The 21108-nt window shown below is 35.3% G+C and overlaps 2 protein-coding genes across 8 annotated transcripts; both read left to right on the plus strand.

The window, feature by feature from the left end:
• Window positions 1-1882: 1882 nt before the first annotated feature.
• Window positions 1883-8465, plus strand: LOC133311844 (tropinone reductase homolog At5g06060-like). 3 transcript variants are annotated; one of them, XM_061512961.1, is made up of 6 exons: window positions 1883-1896; window positions 4095-4148; window positions 4263-4470; window positions 5798-6014; window positions 6118-6224; window positions 8135-8465. In XM_061512961.1, exons 1-6 carry the CDS (start codon window positions 1883-1885, stop codon window positions 8327-8329), a joined length of 795 nt encoding a protein of 264 aa, XP_061368945.1. In that variant the 3' UTR covers window positions 8330-8465. The 3 variants fall into 3 exon arrangements, with proteins under 3 accessions (XP_061368945.1, XP_061368944.1, XP_061368943.1); XM_061512960.1 differs by lacking the exon at window positions 1883-1896 and adding an exon at window positions 6986-6998 and having other exon boundaries at window positions 4057-4148; window positions 8142-8465; XM_061512959.1 differs by lacking the exon at window positions 1883-1896 and having other exon boundaries at window positions 4057-4148.
• A 2172-nt stretch (window positions 8466-10637) lies between these two features.
• Window positions 10638-14245, plus strand: LOC133311843 (tropinone reductase homolog At5g06060-like). 5 transcript variants are annotated; one of them, XM_061512955.1, is made up of 5 exons: window positions 10638-10757; window positions 10898-11105; window positions 11226-11442; window positions 11554-11690; window positions 13922-14245. In XM_061512955.1, exons 1-5 carry the CDS (start codon window positions 10666-10668, stop codon window positions 14096-14098), a joined length of 831 nt encoding a protein of 276 aa, XP_061368939.1. In that variant the 5' UTR covers window positions 10638-10665; the 3' UTR covers window positions 14099-14245. The 5 variants fall into 5 exon arrangements, with proteins under 5 accessions (XP_061368939.1, XP_061368940.1, XP_061368938.1 ...); XM_061512956.1 differs by having other exon boundaries at window positions 11554-11665; window positions 13918-14245; XM_061512954.1 differs by having other exon boundaries at window positions 11554-11660; window positions 13904-14245.
• The last annotated feature ends 6863 nt before the right edge of the window (window positions 14246-21108 follow it).

Here is a 21108-nt window from a genome sequence, read left to right on the forward strand (position 1 = left end):
ATTAAAGCCTTTAATTTGTCAAATGCTTCCTGTGTGGCTGCCGACCAAACGAAAGCTGTTTTGCTCAATAAATCAGATAAAGGGGCAGCAACCAAGGCGTAGTGTTTGATGAAGCGTCTATAGTATCCGGATAGGCCTAAAAAGGCTCGGATATGTGTCTGAGATAGAGGCAGTGGCCAATCAACAATGGCTTGGATTTTCTGAGGATCAGGTTTAACCCCCTGGCCGGATATGATATGCCCCAAAAAGTGGATGGAATGGAGTGCAAATGAACATTTGGACAGCTTTGCATACAAGGAATTGCTTCGCAGTGTTTGCAATACTTGGAATAAGTGGTGGACATGATCCTGTAAGGATGCATTATATACCAAGATATCATCAAAGAAAATGACAACAAAACGACAAAGAAATTCAGAAAAAACCTCATTCATTGTAGCTTGGAATGTTGATGGGGCGTTAGTGAGGCCAAATGGCATTACGACAAACTCGTAATGACCCTTGTGTGTTCTGAAAGCGGTCTTGTTGATGTCAGCGGGTTCCATTAATATCTGATGGTAACCGGAGCACAAGTCCAACTTTGAAAAAATGGTAGACCCATGTAACTCGTCCAACAATTCATCAATAGTCGGAATGGGGAATTTGTCCTTTACCGTGACTGTGTTGAGAGCCCTGTAATCAACACAAAAACTCCAGGTACCATCTTTCTTTTTTATCAGTAGAACCGGTGAACTAAAAGGAGATTGACTGGCCCTGATCAGTCCTCCTGCCAACATCTCCTTTACCAACCGCTCAATCTCATTTTTTTGAAAATGAGGGTATCGGTAAGGACGAACCTGAATGGGTTTAGTGTCTGGTTGGAGGACTATCCTGTGGTTAAAGGTACGGTTTGGTGGCAGTGTAGGAGGAAGAGCAAAAACATCACTAAATTCTTGTAACACTTTTTGAATTGCAGGTTCCTCAGTACAAGCATTCGGTTGCTGGTTGCTGTTGGAAATCACAGGGGCAAGGCTATGGAGGAAGTAATAAAGCACATATGACATGAGGATACTGAATTCTGAGCCACTAACCGATGCAATTGAGCTGGAGAAATGGCAGCTGGGTCCAAGGACAGTGTCCCTTGGAGTAGCACGGTGGAATTGCCCCGGGAGAAAGACATTGTAAGCTGATGGTAATCAGTGATGATAGGGCCAAGTGTGGCCAACCACTGCACTCCAAGGACGATGTCAGCCCCTTTGAGATCAATTACAAACAAATCCACGTGGAACAACTCAGTCTGTAACAACAGTGGTACATGTGTGCATTGAGCAGAGCAGAGCAGGGTGTCCCCATTCCCAACCTGGACCGTGAATGGTGGAATGGCTTGCATTGTCAAATGGAGAAAAGAAGACATCCTAGGTGTAATAAAATTATGGGTACTACCCCCATCAATGAGGACTTGAAGTGGTTTACCCGAAATGGTACCTTGCAACCGAAAGGAACGTGAATTGCTATGACCGAAGAGAGCATGATAGCTGATTTCGGGTGGAGGGTCTGATGATTCAACAGTGGGGTGTATGGTGTCACTATCCTCGCATATTGCAGTATCCAGCAATTCGGTATCATTTCCATCTATGTATAATAGAGCTGGTTTATTTTTGCATTTATGCCCAAAATGGTATTTCTCCTCACAAGTGAAACAAATATTTTTGTCTCTTTTGGCTTGAATTTCTGCAGGGGATAATCTTTTGAGAGGAATGGCAGCAAGAGGTGAAGCATGGGGAACCGGAGAAGGAACCGGTAGAGCAAGGCCCTTTGAGGGTGTGGTAGATCTGGGAATCCACGGTTTGAAGGAACGTTCCAAATTGAGTTGGTCCTCATATACACGTGCAAGGGCAAAAGCGTGATGGACATCAACCGGTCGATGAGGAATGATGGAGCTGCGAATTCTGGGTTTAAGGCCAGAAATGAACATGCTCTTGGTGAGAGCTGGTGATAAGCCAGGGACACGACTAGATAGTCGTTCAAAAGACGTCTGGTAGTCTTGGACTGTGGCTGTTTGGTGTAACTTGGCAAGGAAGGAAGCTGGGTCTTTGAATTCCGTAGGCCCAAAACGTTGATTGATGGCCAGGACGAATGCATTCCACGTTGGGATAATACCATCACGAGACATACCCTGAAACCAACTGGCAGCAGGGTCATCTAAATGGAAGGAAGCCAGTAAAAGCTTGTCTGGTTCAAGGGTTTGATAATAGAGAAAATAACGTTCCACTGAAAAGAGCCAGCGAGTAGGGTCACCACTTGAGAACCGAGGAAGATCTAAACGTGGGGAGCGGCCACCAGGACCTGGGCCCAAGATACCCTGTGGTCTGCCATGGTGATGAGCTAATCCATTGTTGGGTTGTTGCTGAAGACGTCGCTCTAAATCAGTGCGCATATCCTCAAAACGTTCTGTTTGTTGATTTTCAATTACATTAAAACGACGGTCATGGGCCATCTCCCAGGCAATAAATTGCTGGGTAGTGGTAGCCTCATTCGTTTGAAGACGAGTCTCAGTAGCTTGCAATAGTTGACGGATTTCAGTGAGTTGATTTTGAAGATCTCTCATCCTGGTATTGTCAGCCATAGGAGGAGATGCAGCAATGAAAGCACCAGATTGTAAGGAAGAAGATGATGAAATTGAGAGAAGTTAGTTAGAAGAGAGAGAAAATAGGAGAGAGGGAGAATTGTCCAACAATTTTCTTTGTTTTCTTCTCTTTGTATTTTCTGTATATATTCTGAGGACAATTGATTTACCATCCTAACTGTCCTATTACAAAAAGGCTATCAGCCCATGATGAAATCATTAAAATGTTTGGGCCTGGAACTAATCCGAATGGCCCTGTGATTATTGCTATTTCGTTGGGTTGGGTCTGGAGTTGGCAACCCAATAGGTGTTGCAACACATGAACAATTAATTACACAACTCAAGCATAGATTGTACTATAGTAACTATATAATGCAAAAAGTTGTTGTCCGAAATCTTTTTCTACCAAAAAAAAATTCCAATCAAAATCCAACAGTCATATTAGAGAATGACAAGTGAGGAACAAATAAAAGAAATTTGAGGATGACTAAATGATCGATCAAAGATATATCCCTTTTTAATCTCACTGCCCAAAAATACTAATCAGTTACAAATAGAAACAAATCGGATATGGAGTTTCTAGGACCTCCTCAACAAATACACCATTAGGAATTAAGATTGATAAATCTTGAATATATTATAAAAATTTCAGCTCAATCTGCCGATAAACGGAGGAGATCTTGAAGATGAACATTTGTATTGTGGCTGCTCTCTCTTCTTACCTTGCAATGTGGCTGCTGGATATTTCTTTGGCAAAGAGGGAACCCTAATTTTCCTTATTGAGTTGGACGGGCTTATTAAGTGAAAAATAGCCCAACAACTTGCAGATGAAGGGGATTTTTCAATCAGAGACCAGGTTTAGTAACGAAGCAGCACAGTTTAAAGAATGTGAGTCAACCAAATGATGAAAGCTGTTCGCGCCAGAGAACTGAACAGTGGAGTGAAAGCATGTGTTCGATTCTTCCAGTATTGTCTTTGATAAGAGTTTAAAACTTTAATCCTGAGACCTGTCATGAATCGCACTAGTCGAACTTTATGTTACAAAGTCATACAATTTTCAGCGCAACTTATTTGATTGCTTCAAAGTTTCTCAATATTCATGAAAAGCACCTTCTTTGGCTAGTTTGATTCTCATTGCACATGTTGATGGAGCCATTAAATAATATTTTAACTATTCGGTGGAGTAAATGATCTTTACTTTACATGTAATGTTTTGCTTTCATGGATCTAACCTAGGCTCTTTCCATAATAGTCATGGTGCCCTTACTTAAATATATTAAATTTCTTGCCATAATAGCCCAAGTTGCCATTAAATAAATATATTTTTTGACATGTGCATTCTGCAAAAAGATAGGGTCTTGATCTCGATGAATGAACATACATATCTAATCACAGCATCAAAATATGCCTTTTGACCTTTTTTGAATGAGAACACAGTGAGAAGTGAGTGGAAAATGGAAGAAGCACATAGTAGCATTAACAGAGGACCAAGATGGTCTCTCAATGGATTGACAGCTCTTGTCACTGGTGGCACCCGTGGGATTGGGTTTTCTTTTTCTTCTTCTCAATACATTTCCCCATTTTATTATTATTATTATTATCTTTCTCGATCATTCATATTGGTTTATTCTGATTGATTCATTTGAAACTGTGTGTTCAGGCATGCCATAGTGAGTGATTTAGCTGGATTTGGTGCTGCTGTACACACTTGTTCTAGGACCGAAGAAGAGCTTAATAAGTGCTTACAAGAATGGAAAAGTCAAGGCTTTCTGGTTACTGGGTCGGTTTGTGATGTGTCCTCTCGACCCAACAGAGAGAAACTCATTCAGGAAGTGGCCTCCACCTTCAATGGCAAACTTAACATCTATGTAAGTACTCGTAGTGCTATGCATATAAATGAGTTATAGAAAGCCAATAGATTAAAAGTATGGACCTATGTAGAAGATCATTACATCTAGAGTTTAATTTTTATTTCACTTTTATGTTTAAATCTTTTGTACATTATCATATAATCATGTAGTATCACATCATTATTAGAAAAACTTAGAATTAACATATGATTGGAAGATAGTAAAGAGGTTGGGCTGTGGTGTGGATGATGAGCAGCAAAACACACTGAAGTTTGATTTTGACTGTGGAGAGCTAAAAGAAATACGGGTATTTAGAAGAACTATAATATTACTAAAAGGGAAATTCACTCCAGTTCCCGCAAAAGTTACCATTTAATTTCCTTTCAACTTGATCCATTGAACTTAAAAATTATTTGTAGTGCTCGTTGGGAATGGTACGTGGAGCCTAAAACCCTTTACAAAGATTTTTCCATCAATTGATCAAGCAATAAACCATAATAAATGGGCCAACACCACATCTCAATCCAAAATCTTAAAGTGATAAATTTATGGGTCTTTTGTATTTATACGGTGTTCACTTGGTTCAAATTTAGCCGATGTGACACTTCTTTATTTATAACTCACTTGAATATTTCAAACAGTGCTAACATAGGACTAGGATTGCTTTTATTTATAAAAGTGGATCTGTCTATACAGCAACATGCACGACTTGTTTTCCCATAACAACTAAAGTGTTGCCCCGTCACCACATCTATTTTCTTACAATTTATACATTTTGTGTACCTATTCTGAAGGACTTGATTAGAAATGTTCTAGTTGATCAGTGTTTAGAGTTGCGGTTAACAACAAACTGTTTCTCGCTTGATTTTCATAGCTTATTGAATTCATTCATTGGAGCTAGTTAATCATTCTCCAATATCATTGATGATATTTTTATTAAGGCTTTAATGTTTCTACAGTGAATGCAGATAAGTTATCTACATTCATTTCTAAAATGACGTCGTTTTGGGTTGAAAGATTAAAAAATTATAATTATAAATATTGTTATAATCTTGGAATAAATTATAATTACAAAAATACCTTGATTTCTGCCTTAAAATAACGTCGTTTTGAGTTCAATGCAGATAATTTTTCTGCATTCACTGCAGAAAAAACGAACCCTTTTAATAAATACATTGTTTATAGCCACATTTGTTTCATTTAGTAGACTTGAACAGTGTGTGCAAATGCTCCTTATGTGAGATTTTAAGCATCCATCACAAATTAATGACTCGCTTTGAAAGTAGTCTCCTTCCATCTAATTTACCTGTTGTGAATCATACATATGCATGACTTTGTGCTTTAGGTAAACAACGTTGGAACAAACTTTCGAAAGCCATCCATTGAGTACACTGCTGAAGAATATTCCGAGCTGATGACAGTTAATTTAGACTCTGCATTCCATCTGTGCCAACTTTCTTATCCTCTTCTAAAAGCATCTGCAATGGGAAGCATTGTGTTCATTTCGTCTGTTGCAGGTGTGGTGAGCTGTGGTACTGGATCTGTCTATGCAGCAAGTAAAGGTGAGTACTATACTCATAGGTCTTTTCTTTCATGTAGATGTGATTAATAAAATGCTAGTACAAACAAAGAGAGACAATTTTAATTTGTCCACTGAATTTTCAGCTGCAATTAATCAGCTCACAAAAGATCTGGCTTGTGAATGGGCGAAAGACAACATAAGGAGCAACAGTGTTGTACCATGGGCAACCAGAACCTCACTTGTAGAACATGTAATTTTCTTGTTCCCTATCTTTATTTCTTCTGGCTGTTTTCCTTTCTACAAAAGCCTTTACTTTGTAGACAAGGCATTACCTAATCATCCATATCCTGCAGCATTGGGGAAATGTTTGTAAGAAGCACAGAATTAATTATACTACTTTCATAACTATACAAAGAAGAGATTTTCAATTGACATTCATCATGTTAAAGAACCTTGGGATACACCATCCCAAAAGCTAGCTCTAATACCATGTAAAGAACTTTGGGATACACCACTCCAAAAGCTAGCTCAAAGGGTGGGAGTGCCCAAGGCCTTATAAACTCCACATTAGTTGCTCTTCAACCAATGTGGGACTATATATCTCAACACGCCCCCTCACGCAAGAGCCCTCTTGGCTTGAAGCGTGGATTATGCAACAAGCCCAATCTTTGGTTTACCTTTTTTGTGCTTCCACTTTAAAGTGGGGGGCGGTGAGGATCTAACCTCAAGCTCTGATACCATGTTAAAGAACCTTGGGATACACCACCCCAAAAGCTAGCTCTGATACCATGTAAAGAACCTTGGGATACAAAAGCTAGCTCTGATACCTTTCCCCACTTTCTCTTGTGGAATTTTCTTAGCACAGGAGTAGGCATGTGCATTATCCACCCTTCAAGTCCAGTGAACTCTCGTGTGAGGGGGCGTGCTAGAGTATAATATAAACCATTAAAGAGGCCCTCACCCAACAGCTTAAGCTTTTGGGTTGAATTAGTTCTTTACACGGTATCAGAGCCTCGTGAGCCTCGTGTCCCGGGTTCGATCCTCACCGCCCCCCACTTTAAAGTGGAAGCACAAAGAAAGGTAAACTAAAGATTGGGCCTGTTGCATAATCCACGCTTCAAGCCAAGAGGGCTCTTGCGTGAGGGAGCGTGTTAAGATATAGTCCCACATTGGTTGAAGAGCAACTAATGTGGAGTTTATAAGGCCTTGGGCACTCCCACCTTTTGAGCTAGCTTTTGGGGTGGTGTATCCCAAGGTTCTTTACATGGTATCAGAGCTTGAGGTTCGATCCTCACCATATATAGTCTCACATTGGTTGAAGAGCAACTAATGTGGAGTTTATAAGACCTTGGGAACTCCCACTCTTTGAGCTAGCTTTTGGGGTGGTGTATCTCAAGGTTCTTTACACATCATAAACTCCACCAAAATAATTGCATGATGTAAAGAACTAATTCAACCCAAAAGCTTATCCTTTGGGGTGAGGCTACATTAATGATTTTATATATCTCAACACGCCCCCTCACACGAGAGTTCACTGGGCTTGAAGGGTGGACAATGCATAGGCCCACCTACCTGTGCGAAAAAAGAAATTCCACTAGAAAGAAAGTGGGGGGCGATAAGGATCGAACCCGCACATGACATATACAATGAACTCCTAAAATTAGAAACAATTTACATGTCTAATAATACTAAACCACTAGCTAACCCAACATGCTGAAGAGTTTAGAATCTTTAAGGGCTGCTTGTCCATTGATGGATAATTGAATTATTTTGGCTATCAAGTGTTTCCTGTCATGTCCACCGAGGTTTTGAATTCAGCAGTTATAAAATTTTGCTACTTAAAAATTTTATATCCCAGTGCCTCTTTTATGGATCGCTGTGCTATTGGTAGATTAACATAAAGTTAGTGTTTATGTATTTGATTGTGTTAAATTTTGTTCTTTCATTGAAATGCCACACGGTAGTTTCTGAAGTCAATATTACAGAGCCAACGTAGCAGAATTTTGTAGCTTTTGTGATTGGAAATTATGTTTATTATATGAGATGATGGACTTGTGCATTATCAACCAAGTCTTTTCATTCAATGTTCTCACAATAATTCAATATTTATTAGAATTATGGAAAATCTTGTGTTCGATTCAACTTTTTTTTTTTTTGTAGCTGCTAGGTAACCAAGAGTTTATGGATGGTATTACGTCTCGAACTCCTCTTAAGCGCATTGCAGAACCAGAAGAAGTGTCGTCGTTGGTGACTTTCCTTTGTTTGCCTGCTGCCTCTTACATCACTGGACAGGTTATTTCTGTTGATGGAGGATACACTGTGAATGGATTTCAACCCAGCATGAGAATTACCTAAAATTCTTTAACTGCTCATCTATGGAATAAATTATTCTCATTTTATTTCTACTCCCTAGTAGTTAGCTATGTATGTGACAAGGGACAACCTTGATCTGTAATTTCATCTCTTTTTTTTTTGGTACAAGTCATTTCTCTCTTTTAGTTTCAAATGAGAATGGCTGGTCCTATGTAACTCAGGAACTGCTTATATCATAAATGGAGGGTACTATTTAATTACTTTTATGGCTTTCTCTTTCATAATATATGCCCCTCTCCTGTTATTAACAAGATAAGATCTGATCCCAGCATCCAGTCAGAAAAGCATCTACAAATATGGATTAGGGGATTCAATTTACATTTTGGTTACTCTATAAATTTTGTTTGTAACTAAAATGACACTCGAATTTGTAGATGTTCTATCACACGAACTGAATTTTCTGAAGCACAATTATGATGATACTTTTTGTGACTAAAAAAATATGAAGCATTCTAAACTTCATGATGCTTGAAAGTGAGATTTTGAATTCGGACATGATTCTAGCTGACACCAAGTTTCAACCCAAGGCATCAAGTTTATTAGTGCTTTCGGTTATAAGCTCTTTGTTTAGCTCATTCTTTTCCGGGACTTTAAATTTTCAACCATTATGATACTAACACTCTGATTTCTCAACCGTTATGCTTTGTATGATTTGTTTGAATGTAATGTAAGGACAGGATTGAAGTATAAGACTTGTCTTTGTTTGAAATTTTAAGGTTTTTTCCAGTTAAGGTAAAAGGAGTAGAAAATGTTTTTTTTAAATGTTTTTAAAGGGAGAATGTTTTTTTTCCAGTTAAGGACAGGTTTTTTTAAATTAAAATAATGGAAAAACAACTTTGATTCCACATATTTTAACTCTATCTCTGAAATAAGGAGAACATTTCTCATTTTCTTACTTAAAAGTTTCCTTCTACCCTTTTTAAGACAAACTTTAAATAAAGTTTCTTATTATAATGTACTCGTTTGTGTGTCATTTATTTATTTTTTAGTACAAGTACCCATCGATGATCCCACATGTTCGACTTTTAGAGTGAATTAATCCAATATTGGGGGAAGAGAGCAATTAAGCATTCTCCCTCCCAACAAATGCGTTTATCAAATTTCAAACTTTGCATTCTCAACCTTACGGTTACGAGGGTCTTGAGCTGCTACCATATGTGGCTAATACCTTGTTATTTTATTTGTATGTTATTTTTTACACTGTAATTATGAAAATTTTAAAAAAGAAGACAGACAGTTCAAAAATAATAAAAATATGATATTTTTATTAGAAAAATAGTACTAAAAGAATTGTATTTTTGTTTTATTCTTTTCCTCTCCTCATTCCTTCTATTCTCATACTTTCCCCCCCTCAAATTTCTAATCATGACATAGATAATAAAATACAAAGGTTCATCACAAACGTATTTGTTATAAGCTCTGGGCTGATGTGAATTCTTCTATACTTGCAATGATAAAATGAAACGCAATATTTCCAGCAAAGAATAATAGCATATCTTAATATCAATCATTTTTTATTTTTTTTATTTTTTTTAAAGAACATTCATTCTCTTCTTCAAATCAATCATTTCTTGCTCACTTAACTACATCTCCTCTCGTCAAATTTTCACTTTTCGTTAGTTGTTGTTATTATTATTATTTTTTCTAATAAATCCTTAAATATAGTTCTTAAAAAAATGAGTAAATACATTTTTTAGTCTTCGGACAAATTTAACGATGTCTGCTTTAGTCGCTAGCAAATAAAAAGGTTATTCGTAGTCCTAAGAAATTCAAAATGGACCAATTTAGTTGAAATCATGATCCTCACAAATTTAAAAAAATTCACATTAGTCTCTCGAAATGATTAAAATGGGTCCACTTTGAATTTATTAGAGACCACGAATAGCCTTTCTATTTGCTAGAAACTAAAACAGGCATCATAAAATTTGTTGAGGATCGAAAAGGATATTTACTCTGAAAAAATATAGTGATAGTAATATTAAATTTACTCAATTTTTGTTGGAGGAGATTATACTTATTATTTCTTTTTTTTTATTACTTCTTGTTACTAAATTTTAACTGTTGATTTTTGTTAATTTAATGGTTGTAATTTATTAGATCATACTTATTAATTAATTATTAATTTTTAATAAGTTATAATTGTTGGATCGAGAGAAATTAACGATTAAAATTTTACTAAGTACTGACAAAACAAAAATTAACAAGTATAACTTCTCCCATTTTTGTTTACTTTTTCGTGAGTATTATAGACATGTTGTGTAATGTGTAATGACTTTTGAAAAAGAGGAATTGTGTTGAACAAATTGCAAACAAATGAAATGGCAGCTGCAGAGAGCATTCCCAACAGAGCTTCGAGATGGTCCCTTAACGGAATGACTGCACTCGTCACCGGTGGAACTCGTGGGATTGGGTCAGTTTCTCTCTTTTCTTTTTCCTTGTTTGGAAAGATAGTATTTTGATTCATCCCCATTTGAACTGTGGCTATAAAGTTTCTACCTTTGGCTATAAAAATTTGATATTTTTTGGTCTGAAACTGTGTTCACTTTTCAGGCATGCCATAGTGGAGGAGTTATGTGGGTTTGGTGCCACTGTCCACACTTGTTCCAGAAACCAAGCAGAGGTAAATAAGTGCTTAGATGAATGGCGGAAAAAGGGCTTTTTGGTTTCTGGGTCAGTGTGTGATGTGTCATCTCAAGTCCACAGAGAGAAACTCATTCAAGAAGTGACCTCCATCTTCAATGGCAAGCTTAACATATATGTAAGTTTAAGTCCCTATTCCCAATACTGAAAAAAGAAACATCACTAAGAATCACAATTTAGAGAGATTTTATATCTTTAAACTTGTCATTGATCATAATGCTTCCACCTCCTTACATAGGTGAACAATGTTGGAGCAAACTTTAGGAAACCAACTATTGAGTACACTGCTGAAGACTACTCAGAAATTATGGCAATCAATTTAGACTCTGCATACCATCTGTGCCAACTATCACACCCTCTTCTAAAAGCATCTGGAATGGGAAGCATTGTATTCATTTCTTCTATTGCTGGCGTGGTGAGCTTAGGTACTGGATCTGTCTATGCAGCAAGTAAAGGTGAGCTATCTATCATATCTTATTCATTACTAATTACTTGTTTAACTAGCTTATAACAAAATGTAGAGTGATCAAGTAAACTTAATGTTTACTGTACAATGCTATTTTCAGCTGCAATAAATCAGCTTACAAAAAATCTGGCATGTGAATGGGCAAAAGACAGCATAAGGAGCAATTGTGTTGTTCCTGCGACTACCAATACTCCACTTGTGGAACAGGTAATGTTCTTGCTTCCTATTTTTATTGGAGTTAATTGCTACCTTTAGGCTGAAGGATTCAAAAATAGGATTACTAGATTGAGACATTGACTATCCTGTTCACTCAATAGGACTTGGAAAACATCTCTAGTGACCTACCATCCCCGCCAAGGTTTTCGGTTATAAACTTACGCTAGAGGGAAAAAAAAGACAAAGATAATAGCTGGCACACTTGTTACTTAAGATTGAATTGAATCTGAACATGTTATATTAATCTGCTGCAGTATTACACATTTTCACTACAATACTACACTCCAACAAAGTTCATTTCTTCAATGCTGACTATATTAGGCCTCTGTTTCATAAATATCTCATAGACTCTTGTGATGCTCAACCCTCTAGTTATTTTCTGTTGAAATCTGAAATTTTAAATGGGATATTAATACTATTGGTGTGGTCACAAATTCAGTTCATCCTCCAATCTCGGTACATGAAAATTAACTCATTGTCAGATCTCTTCTGGAATATTGTAAATTGTAGTCCATTGGAATTTGAAAATACTACTAACCTATCCAATATTAGTATGATTATTCAACAGCATGTTATGATCATCAAGATTTTGCTCAACATTTTGAGAGAAAAATCTCACACAAATGTACTAAGAGCTACTGACCCTCCTCTCATGTTTCTTCCGGTATATTTTGTGAAGTCTCTAATACATTTGACTTCTTGGTATGTATTTCTGCTTGTTTTAAATAACACACAGGCATGCTCATATTTGTTGAAAACTTAAAACAGTATCTTCTTAGTTAATAGTGTTTATTGTACATAGCTGTATTCTTGTACTAAAACTGTAAAATACTAGCACTACGTTAGGCTCCCTAAGTTTAAGTTGTATCATAGAAAGAGTTGGAAGGGTAGCTATGGATTTGATTGATTCCCATGGAGGTAGTGTGAAAGGTGTAACCTCCTGTTACTACCCACTGCACATGTGGCAGTAGGGGGCATTGAAAGCAAGGGAGGGATTAAGATATAAGAGAGAAGGAGGGAGGGAAAACAAAAAGGTATAAGAAAGAAGTGAGTGGGGAAATGGTGGGACGGTGGGAGACACCAAGCCTCTATTATTTCCTGGGCTATCAGTGTTTCCTTTTCGTTTTTAGATAGAAAAGAAAAAGATGAAGAAGAAAAATCAATGGTCTTCAATCTTCAAGTTCTCCGGAATCCTGGTCTCTGGTCTCCAGCGTGAGTCTCCTCCTCTGAATATTGTTGCCTCTGTCGAATTGTGTTTTTGAGTTTCCAAGAGATGCCTTTTTATAGGGATGAAACCATGTCTTTTAATTTTCCATACTATCTTCAATGGAATCTTACTATATAATCTCTAATCATATCTTTGATCCAATCCTTTAAATCTTCCCCTTTTTATTTAATGGAAAACTTTCCTTAAAATATTCAAATGAAGATTTGATAAGATCTTGAATGATTCAGAAATTCAAAGCAATCTACTTGATCTCTCCAATTTATCTCTTTATTGAGCTGAAATTTACACCAAAATATAAGAAATCTTATGAGAATATTATTGAAAATAAAATAACAATTTAATTATAATTCTCATAACTTTTAATTACTTTTAATTCAAATTCATTCTCATATTGACCCTTAATACATAGTAAATTAGAGACTCATCAATAGTAAATAATACAAGAAGAATTCCATATCCTTTTATTCCAGTTTTATCTGTGATGTACAACTTGATTTAAAATTACAATGGCATCTGAATTTGGCAACTTCTACAAATGTGATTGACTTGATATACCATCAAGACTTCCGTTTGAGGGCTACCACACTTTCTGTTAAATAAATTACCTAATTACAAAACTAATGATCTGTGTAATAGGAATAATACATTCTGAAACATGGTGAAAGGAATGGTCTTAAAATTCATTGTTGGCTTAAAGATCTCACTTATCTTTATTCATCTAGAATTTGTAGCTGTATAGTTGTTACATTGTCTAGTTAAGCTTCAAGACAAGATTTCAGAGTGCCTTAAAGATAGGAATGCATGGATCTTGAGAGTCCAGACTTGGGGGTAGAAGCTATGCCTGAACTCGATTTATCACAACTGAGGAGCTTTGTCATGATGTCTGTTCACATTTGTTGAAATTTTGTTTTTAGACTGATGCAACATTTTTAATAAACTTTGAAATAAATACTGCTTTTTTGGCTGGGGGACAACGATTCTTGTTCATTGTTTTCTACTGTGATAGCTGCTTCGCAACAGGAAGTATGTAGATGAAATGTTGTCTCGAACTCCTCTTCGACGAATCGCAGAAGCTCAAGAAATTTCATCCTTGGTGGCTTTCCTTTGTCTGCCTGCTGCCTCTTATATCACAGGACAAGTTATATCTGTTGATGGCGGATTAACAGTCAATGGATTTCAACCTAGCATCAGAATAACATGACATTCATGTACTTCTCAATTTATTGTCAATCATCTTTGGAATAAAGAATTTTCATTATTTCATTTCATTCCTTGTGGTTTTGCTTTGCACAGACCATCATGGAACAGGTTATTTCTGTTGATGGAGAACAAACAGTTGATGTATTTCAAGCCAACTTAAGAATAACATAACATTCAAGTTCTTCTAAGAAGATTATTTGTTGAACATCTTTGAATAAAGGATCTCATTCTTTCAAATAATTTTTATTTTATTTTATTTTCTAAGAAGTTATGCGAATAATTGATATGCATTTTCTCATTTTTATCTTCTAATAAGTTATGGGCATAATTTATATGCATTTTCTTCTGCTGTGTGTCTGTGGGATTGGACTAGTGATTAGACTCTTTGGTAAAAGGACCACCATGTGCCTGAGGTATCGGATTCGGGATTGGACTCTTGGTTATAACGATCATCATGTGCACCAAGCAACAAAAATTGTTTAAATGAGTATGAATGGGACTGGACTAGTGATTGGACTCTTGGTTATTGGAATTTTTTTTATCAAGAAACAGTGTGTTGGGTTGCCTTTGTAATTGAGATATGGTATTTTCACACCACTTTTCAGTTACAATAACAAAATCTTAATTTCACATACGCCTTAATGCTGCGTATGTCAAGTTTTTCTATTGGAAATTGCATTCAAACCTTACTTTTAACATTTTAAGTTCAGATAGTTCAGCTAGATAGAGTAGCAATAGTTTTCAAGTTGGGAATTAGTCAAAGCAGACCTGGATAAATCATTTTGATGGACTAATAGCTGTAGAATATTTACCACGGGAACAGGTTAGAATAATTTTTTTTAAATTCAAATGCCTCTCATAAGGTTTCCTTCACAGTTATTCTTATTTTTATTATTTCATTAAGATTTACCTAAATGCCATTAAAAAATTATATAAACTATTCATTTTGTCTTTTATTTGTTATTTATTATACCTTTTATCCTTCGTTCCATGACTTTCATACTAATAGACAAAGATTAAACCAACCAAATCTAATAAATTTTCATTTTTTGATTATTATACTTGAAAATTGATCATACTAAGTTTATTTTTTTTAATGACAGAATATGCTTACATCAATCAAGTGAACGTGCATGCGCACATGCACGCACACACAATTGCACAGGGACAATATGAGAGGTATTTCAATTTTATCTTTAATTATGCTTTTAGCACAAATGACTCTTGCGTGAAGAAGAATATTAAAGAAATATAGTATAAAAATTATTAACGTGCATTCTCGCTTAATCTTTTGGGTGAAATAATTATTTATCAATTATATACTATTAAAAATTATTTCTTCTAAATTCGATAAACAAATAGGTAATGCTACATAGCATTTGAGTGCATAGTGCTCAAGTTTCTGTTTCCCACAATTTTCTTTTTAATTTTAGTTGTGCATCTGTGTGCAAATCTATGTTTTCATTTTCATATCAGATTTAGGTGGTGTAAGCATATTCTATCGTAAGAAAAATTATTATCATAAATTTTTAAAAACAATAGCTAATAAGTGAAAAATTTCATAATAATAATATCAGTGACCAAAAATTAAGCACTAGTTTCTTCATTGTATGACACGACATCATGGATGTTAAGAAACAAGAAACGTTGTCTTCATGTATACAATTCTTGGCAAAGCATAAAGTAGAGACCTGGTTTTTGTTGTTCTTTTATATTATGAGCAGTTTTGGGTGAGCGCCAACAGTATATACGAGTATGCTGATTGCGATGCAAGTGCAAATGCAACTTTATTCAGCATCATGCACGCGTCTTTCCAAGTATTAATTTCAGGAAGAAGAGGTGCCATTTGCTGAAGGTGTAGTTGATTCATATTGCGGCTACTAAATCACAGGGTGTGTGATGCAACAAAAACCATCTCAGGCATGTCTTGCGCGTGTCATATGATTCTCTATAGCTAAACATGCACCAAAAACAACCTCAGGCATGTCTTGCGCGTGTCATGTGCATTTCCATAGCTAACCTTGCCACGTACCTCTGTCAGTGCAATAGCTGGCTATGATCACACAACCATGATACTTCAATAAATTGAAACCAGGTTATAACGTTAGAGACATACAAGATATTTTGTCTCTGTCTTATATTTTATGTCTTTAACCGTTTGAATTTTTTTTGAAACACTTGTGTCACGAGTTGCAACATCTATATAGCTGACGTTTGATTCCATTGTCTCGAGAGCCAAGTTTGCTATCCAGAACCAAATTCAAATTAAGATTAAAGTTCTTATGCATATATTATATTATATCTTGATTTTGTTTCTGTCATATTCTCATAGGATGAGTAAATGAGGGTTGGTTGTAGTATATATGTAGGAATGAACAGATGAGAAATTTTAATGCATTTTGACACTATTATTTTAGTACTTTTACCATATTGATAATATGCATGTCATCAAATTAAGCTTAAAATATATTGTATATTTTAATTAAATCTCACCTGTCATGTTATCAAAAAAAAAATCTCACCTGTCAAGAATGTTTATTTTAGAGTACTCAAGTAAAGTTTTTGAATTTGAATTTTACTAACTGTTTTTTTATTGATGATTAATTATGAAAGTACTATTATAATAAGTTCCAAGTTTGCATTTTATAGTGTTGTTGGGACTTTTGCTAAAGTTATAAGACTTTTTAATAAATAAAAAATGAAAAGTAATGGACAAAAAGTAAAGTAAGAGAAAATGAGAAGATAATTAAATTTTTATTTGGTTACTGATACTATTTTAGTTAGTATGTATTTTTTAAAGTAAAATAAATATTTAAAATTTAAATGTATAAATAGATAAGTGTAAGTAATAATTTTGTTGACTAATTAAAGAGAAAAACCATTAAGAAATAATATAAATAAACAAATAAAAACTTAATAGTCTCACTCATGTAATGAATATTTTAGTTCTTGAAATATACTTATTATTTTAAAATTAATATTGTTCCGATATGATAAATCAAAATGTCCAACCTAATGGTTGGTATTTTTTGGTGGATCTATATGCTCTCTTTAAGGTATTTATAGGAGAAATACCCTAAAGATCAGTGGATTACTGTACACTATAATAAACGGCATAGCCAAATGGTGGGGGATGTGCACAGTAACATCTAAGAGAGAGGGAATCTAGAATTTGTGTATCTTATTGACTTAACCCCTTATTTATAGATAAATTACTTAGCATAAAGTAGGAATTTTTAAATTTTTTAAAAAGTGATAAATCTTGTTTACCAAAAAAAATTAATATCATTTTCAAATTCTTATGTTTTTAAACAAGATATAAATTAAAAATCAATATGTATTTTCAAAAGGGTTTTTGACCCTTTTGCCCCTAATTAAATAATTAATAACCAATTTGCCCCTCCCCCAGAACTATCCACCATCCTGCCCCCATTTAGTCGATTATGTTGCACTTTTAATCGACTAAATGGGCTAAACTCAGAAATTATGAAACGCGAATTTTAGTCGACTAAAAACTCATCTTAATCGACTAAATTGTTTGCACTTTTAGTCGACTAAGCACATTATTTAGTCGACTAAAGATCGCGAAAAACCCTATATCCAGACCTCTCTTGGTCTCATTTTCATTATATTCGAATGTAAAACTCCTCCCTTGGTCTCTTTCTCTTGTTTGTCAGCTGTGAACCTTCCAATCACCCTTCCATTTCATCACACCACCTCTAAGGCATAGTAATTGTGAAATCATTGTCATTTTCCTTTATTTCTCAATTTTTTCCCCCAAATCCGAACCCAAAACCCTAAAATCCGATTCCTACCCCCAAAATTCGTGTGAAAGATGAGCTCAAGTCCAAACATGTATGTTACCATGATTTACTATGACGGAAAGCATTATGAAGGCCCCAACGGTGTTCAATTTGAAGGAAAAACGAAAATGTTGAAAATCAAACGGGGCACTACGTACAATGAGTTGAAGGGGAGGATTAACCAAAAATTGGGGCTACACGGGAGCCATGGCGTTCAACGAATGATCGCCAGGGTAGAGTCTACAGTTGGTAAGGATGCTATATTCTACATTGGTAATGATATATGTGACGATGAAGATGTGGATTGTGTCATAGATGCAATTGTGGACCGAAAATTTCAAAACTTTATTGAGATATATGTTGAAATAGACTGTGGTCAATCTTCATCTGCACCTGTGCATGGAAGAAGTCAGAGTCAAGAAGACAGAGTGGTCGGTTTATCTGCACCTGCACCTGTCTTAAGTCAGATACCACTGAGGGAAATAGACGAGGATGAGGATGGGCATGACGAGGATATGGACAGTGAAGACGATGGTGAACCCGAGAGTGTTATTCCGCTGGGTGACACCTCAGATACGGACGTAGAGGGGAATTTTGACGCTGATACTAGTTCAGGAAACTTGAGTTCCCAGGTTATGCCACCGCTCCGTGTCCACCCCGCAAACCCTAGACCTCAGCTCACCGTGATGGTAGCTGAGATTATGGTAGAAGGCCCGTACATGCAGCTCAGAATATGAACACGACAGTTCAGCCAAGGTCCTAAGATGTGATTCCTCCAACCACCTCACAATGTTAAAACCTTCTTGTTCAAAAAAGGCTGTATCAAGTGATTTGGCCCCACAAATCGGTCGGTTAACAAAGTCACGGACAAAAGATTCATGAACCACCGGGTCATTCTCGAACAAGTATCCGAATGGGAGGTCCACAGCAGCGGGGTCTTCCTCTTGTGGCCTTGACGAAGACGGATGGTCTTGTCGTAGCTTTTGTCGTCTCTCATTTCCAGTGCTAGACGATCTTCTACGGCCAGCCATGGGAACAACTGTACCTACAATGCAAGTGGAAACAAAAATCAATGAACAATAACAATATCAAAAAATTTAAAATTCAATATAAAAAACAAAACCTAATCCTAAAATAAAACAGAAATCAGAAACTCAATCCCTAACCCTAAAACAGAAACCCTAACCCTAACCCTAACCCTAACCCTAACCCTAAAACAAAACACAAACCCATTCCTAACCCTAAACACTACAACCCAACCAAAACAGCAACGTAAACCCTAACCCTAACATAACCTTAACCCTACGCCTAAGGCACCACATCAACCCTAACCCTCACCCTCACAACACACTTAGCACCCTACCCCTAACCTAAATCCACAAAACCGCAAACATAAATCAAATGCATGAAGAAAACCAAAATAAAAACTAAACTTAAAACCAAATGCAAGTCAGAATACGTTACCTAAATGTCGATTTCGCAAGTGTGAACCAAGGAAGCTTCAATCGCACCTTCAAGGGTTGAGATTCGGACTTGGTTGGAGAGAGGGGACAGAATGCAGCCTTTTAGTCGATTAGGGTTTGAAAATAACCCCCTTTGCGAAATGGGGTTTTTTTTAAAAAACCTGATCTGCGACATTTAGTCGACTAAATAATGTGCTTAGTCGACTAAAAGTGCAAACAATTTAGTCGATTAAGATGAGTTTTTAGTCGACTAAAATTCGCGTTTCATAATTTCTGAGTTTAGCCCATTTAGTCGATTAAAAGTGCAACATAATCGACTAAATGGGGGCAGGATGGTGGATAGTTCTGGGGGAAGGACAAATTGATTATTAATTATTTAATTAGGGGCAAAAGGGTCAAAAACCCATTTTCAAAAAGTAAAATAAGAAAAAAATAAAATATTTTACTGTTTTAAAATTGTTGGGGTAGATTATTTAACAAATGAAACAAAAAGAAAAAATACAGTTCTTTATTATAAATATATATATATATATATATATATATATATATATTATCTATTTATGAAATATAATATAACAAATGATTAAAATTTGAATATATGACACTGTATGTATTTTGCAACATCAACAAATAACTTTGTACAAATTACATGGCTCACACAAACTATTAATAACTTAAAGGAAATTGAAAATAATCAATTATGATGATAATAACAATTTAATAATTAAATAAAATCTTATAATTTAATGACCATTTACAAATATATCATATTTTTTGGGATTTACATGCACTTTTTAAATTATTATAAGCTAAACAACCACATTATATAAATATTTAAACTTAGGGAAAAATATTTATTCTTTTAAATTATACAACTTATATCCTTTTACTCTTACAAAGAGATGGAACTCACATCTTTATTTTTTTTGTCAACTCTCTCCTTCTTTATCTATCTCTTTTTTTCTTTTAAAATAACATAATTTTACATCCTTCAGACAATTTTTCCTTAAACTTAACTAGTAAACGTAATCATAAATTGATTATTCATTATAAGAAAGATAACTTCACTGAATTTGGTACATAAGGAAACAGTGTGGCATTTTGGTGAAACACTGAAAAGGTCAGGTTCTGAGTCGCAGACGCAGACGTTGACTGAACCTGTGGTGTTTGTTAATCACGTGGCAAGCTTGTGGTCATGTTGTGGCAGTGTGTTGCAGAGTTTGAGAAGTAAGTGCTTTGATGCTTTCACTGCACACACTCAGTCACAGCTGCACTCTAATTTATTAAGCTTCTGCTTATCTTCATCATCTCTTATACGCGTGTAACTTCTCCCTTTCTCGTGGCAAAATCATAAGGATCATACAGTACAAATTAACTTTTCTGTTATTCTTTTAAATTATAAAATTTTATTTTTATATATTTTTGCTCTTGAAATATAAATAGGATAAAATTTAAATTATGTTTATCACCATTAAAATTTTATTGCTCCTTAACTATCCGCAAGCTAAGTGGACTTGGATCATTATTGACATACTTATTCTTTATTTGTTATTTTAGAAATTCAACTTATTAGTCACTAACACTATTTGTTTCATTTTCCCTGTTTCATGTTTATATCTATGGAATTTTTTTTCCATTAATCTCGTCTATTCAATTGAATTTTCCATGTTTCTTATTTTTTTTATTTTATTTTTGGTGAAATGTGTGTGTACTTATTTGATAATATGTATTGATCATCTGTCCAA

This window comes from Gastrolobium bilobum, unplaced genomic scaffold (genome assembly GCF_033153095.1).
Source record: "Gastrolobium bilobum isolate Gb01-03AN ecotype WA unplaced genomic scaffold, APGP_CSIRO_Gbil_v1 utg739, whole genome shotgun sequence".
In the NCBI taxonomy this organism is placed as follows: domain Eukaryota; kingdom Viridiplantae; phylum Streptophyta; class Magnoliopsida; order Fabales; family Fabaceae; genus Gastrolobium; species Gastrolobium bilobum.

What these genes read in the sequence shown, in the direction of transcription:
- LOC133311844 (XM_061512960.1), top strand. Translation starts at nt 4,057, where the DNA reads ATGGAAGAAGCACATAGTAGCATTAACAGAGGACCAAGATGGTCTCTC. An exon ending in GGTGGCACCCGTGGGATTGG is followed by an intron (nt 4,149 to 4,262) that starts GTTTTCTTTTTC and finishes CTGTGTGTTCAG; the next exon opens with GCATGCCATAGTGAGTGATT. An exon ending in ATGGCAAACTTAACATCTAT is followed by an intron (nt 4,471 to 5,797) that starts GTAAGTACTCGT and finishes TTTGTGCTTTAG; the next exon opens with GTAAACAACGTTGGAACAAA.
- LOC133311843 (XM_061512955.1), top strand. Translation starts at nt 10,666, where the DNA reads ATGGCAGCTGCAGAGAGCATTCCCAACAGAGCTTCGAGATGGTCCCTT. An exon ending in ATGGCAAGCTTAACATATAT is followed by an intron (nt 11,106 to 11,225) that starts GTAAGTTTAAGT and finishes CTCCTTACATAG; the next exon opens with GTGAACAATGTTGGAGCAAA. An exon ending in TGTCTATGCAGCAAGTAAAG is followed by an intron (nt 11,443 to 11,553) that starts GTGAGCTATCTA and finishes TGCTATTTTCAG; the next exon opens with CTGCAATAAATCAGCTTACA.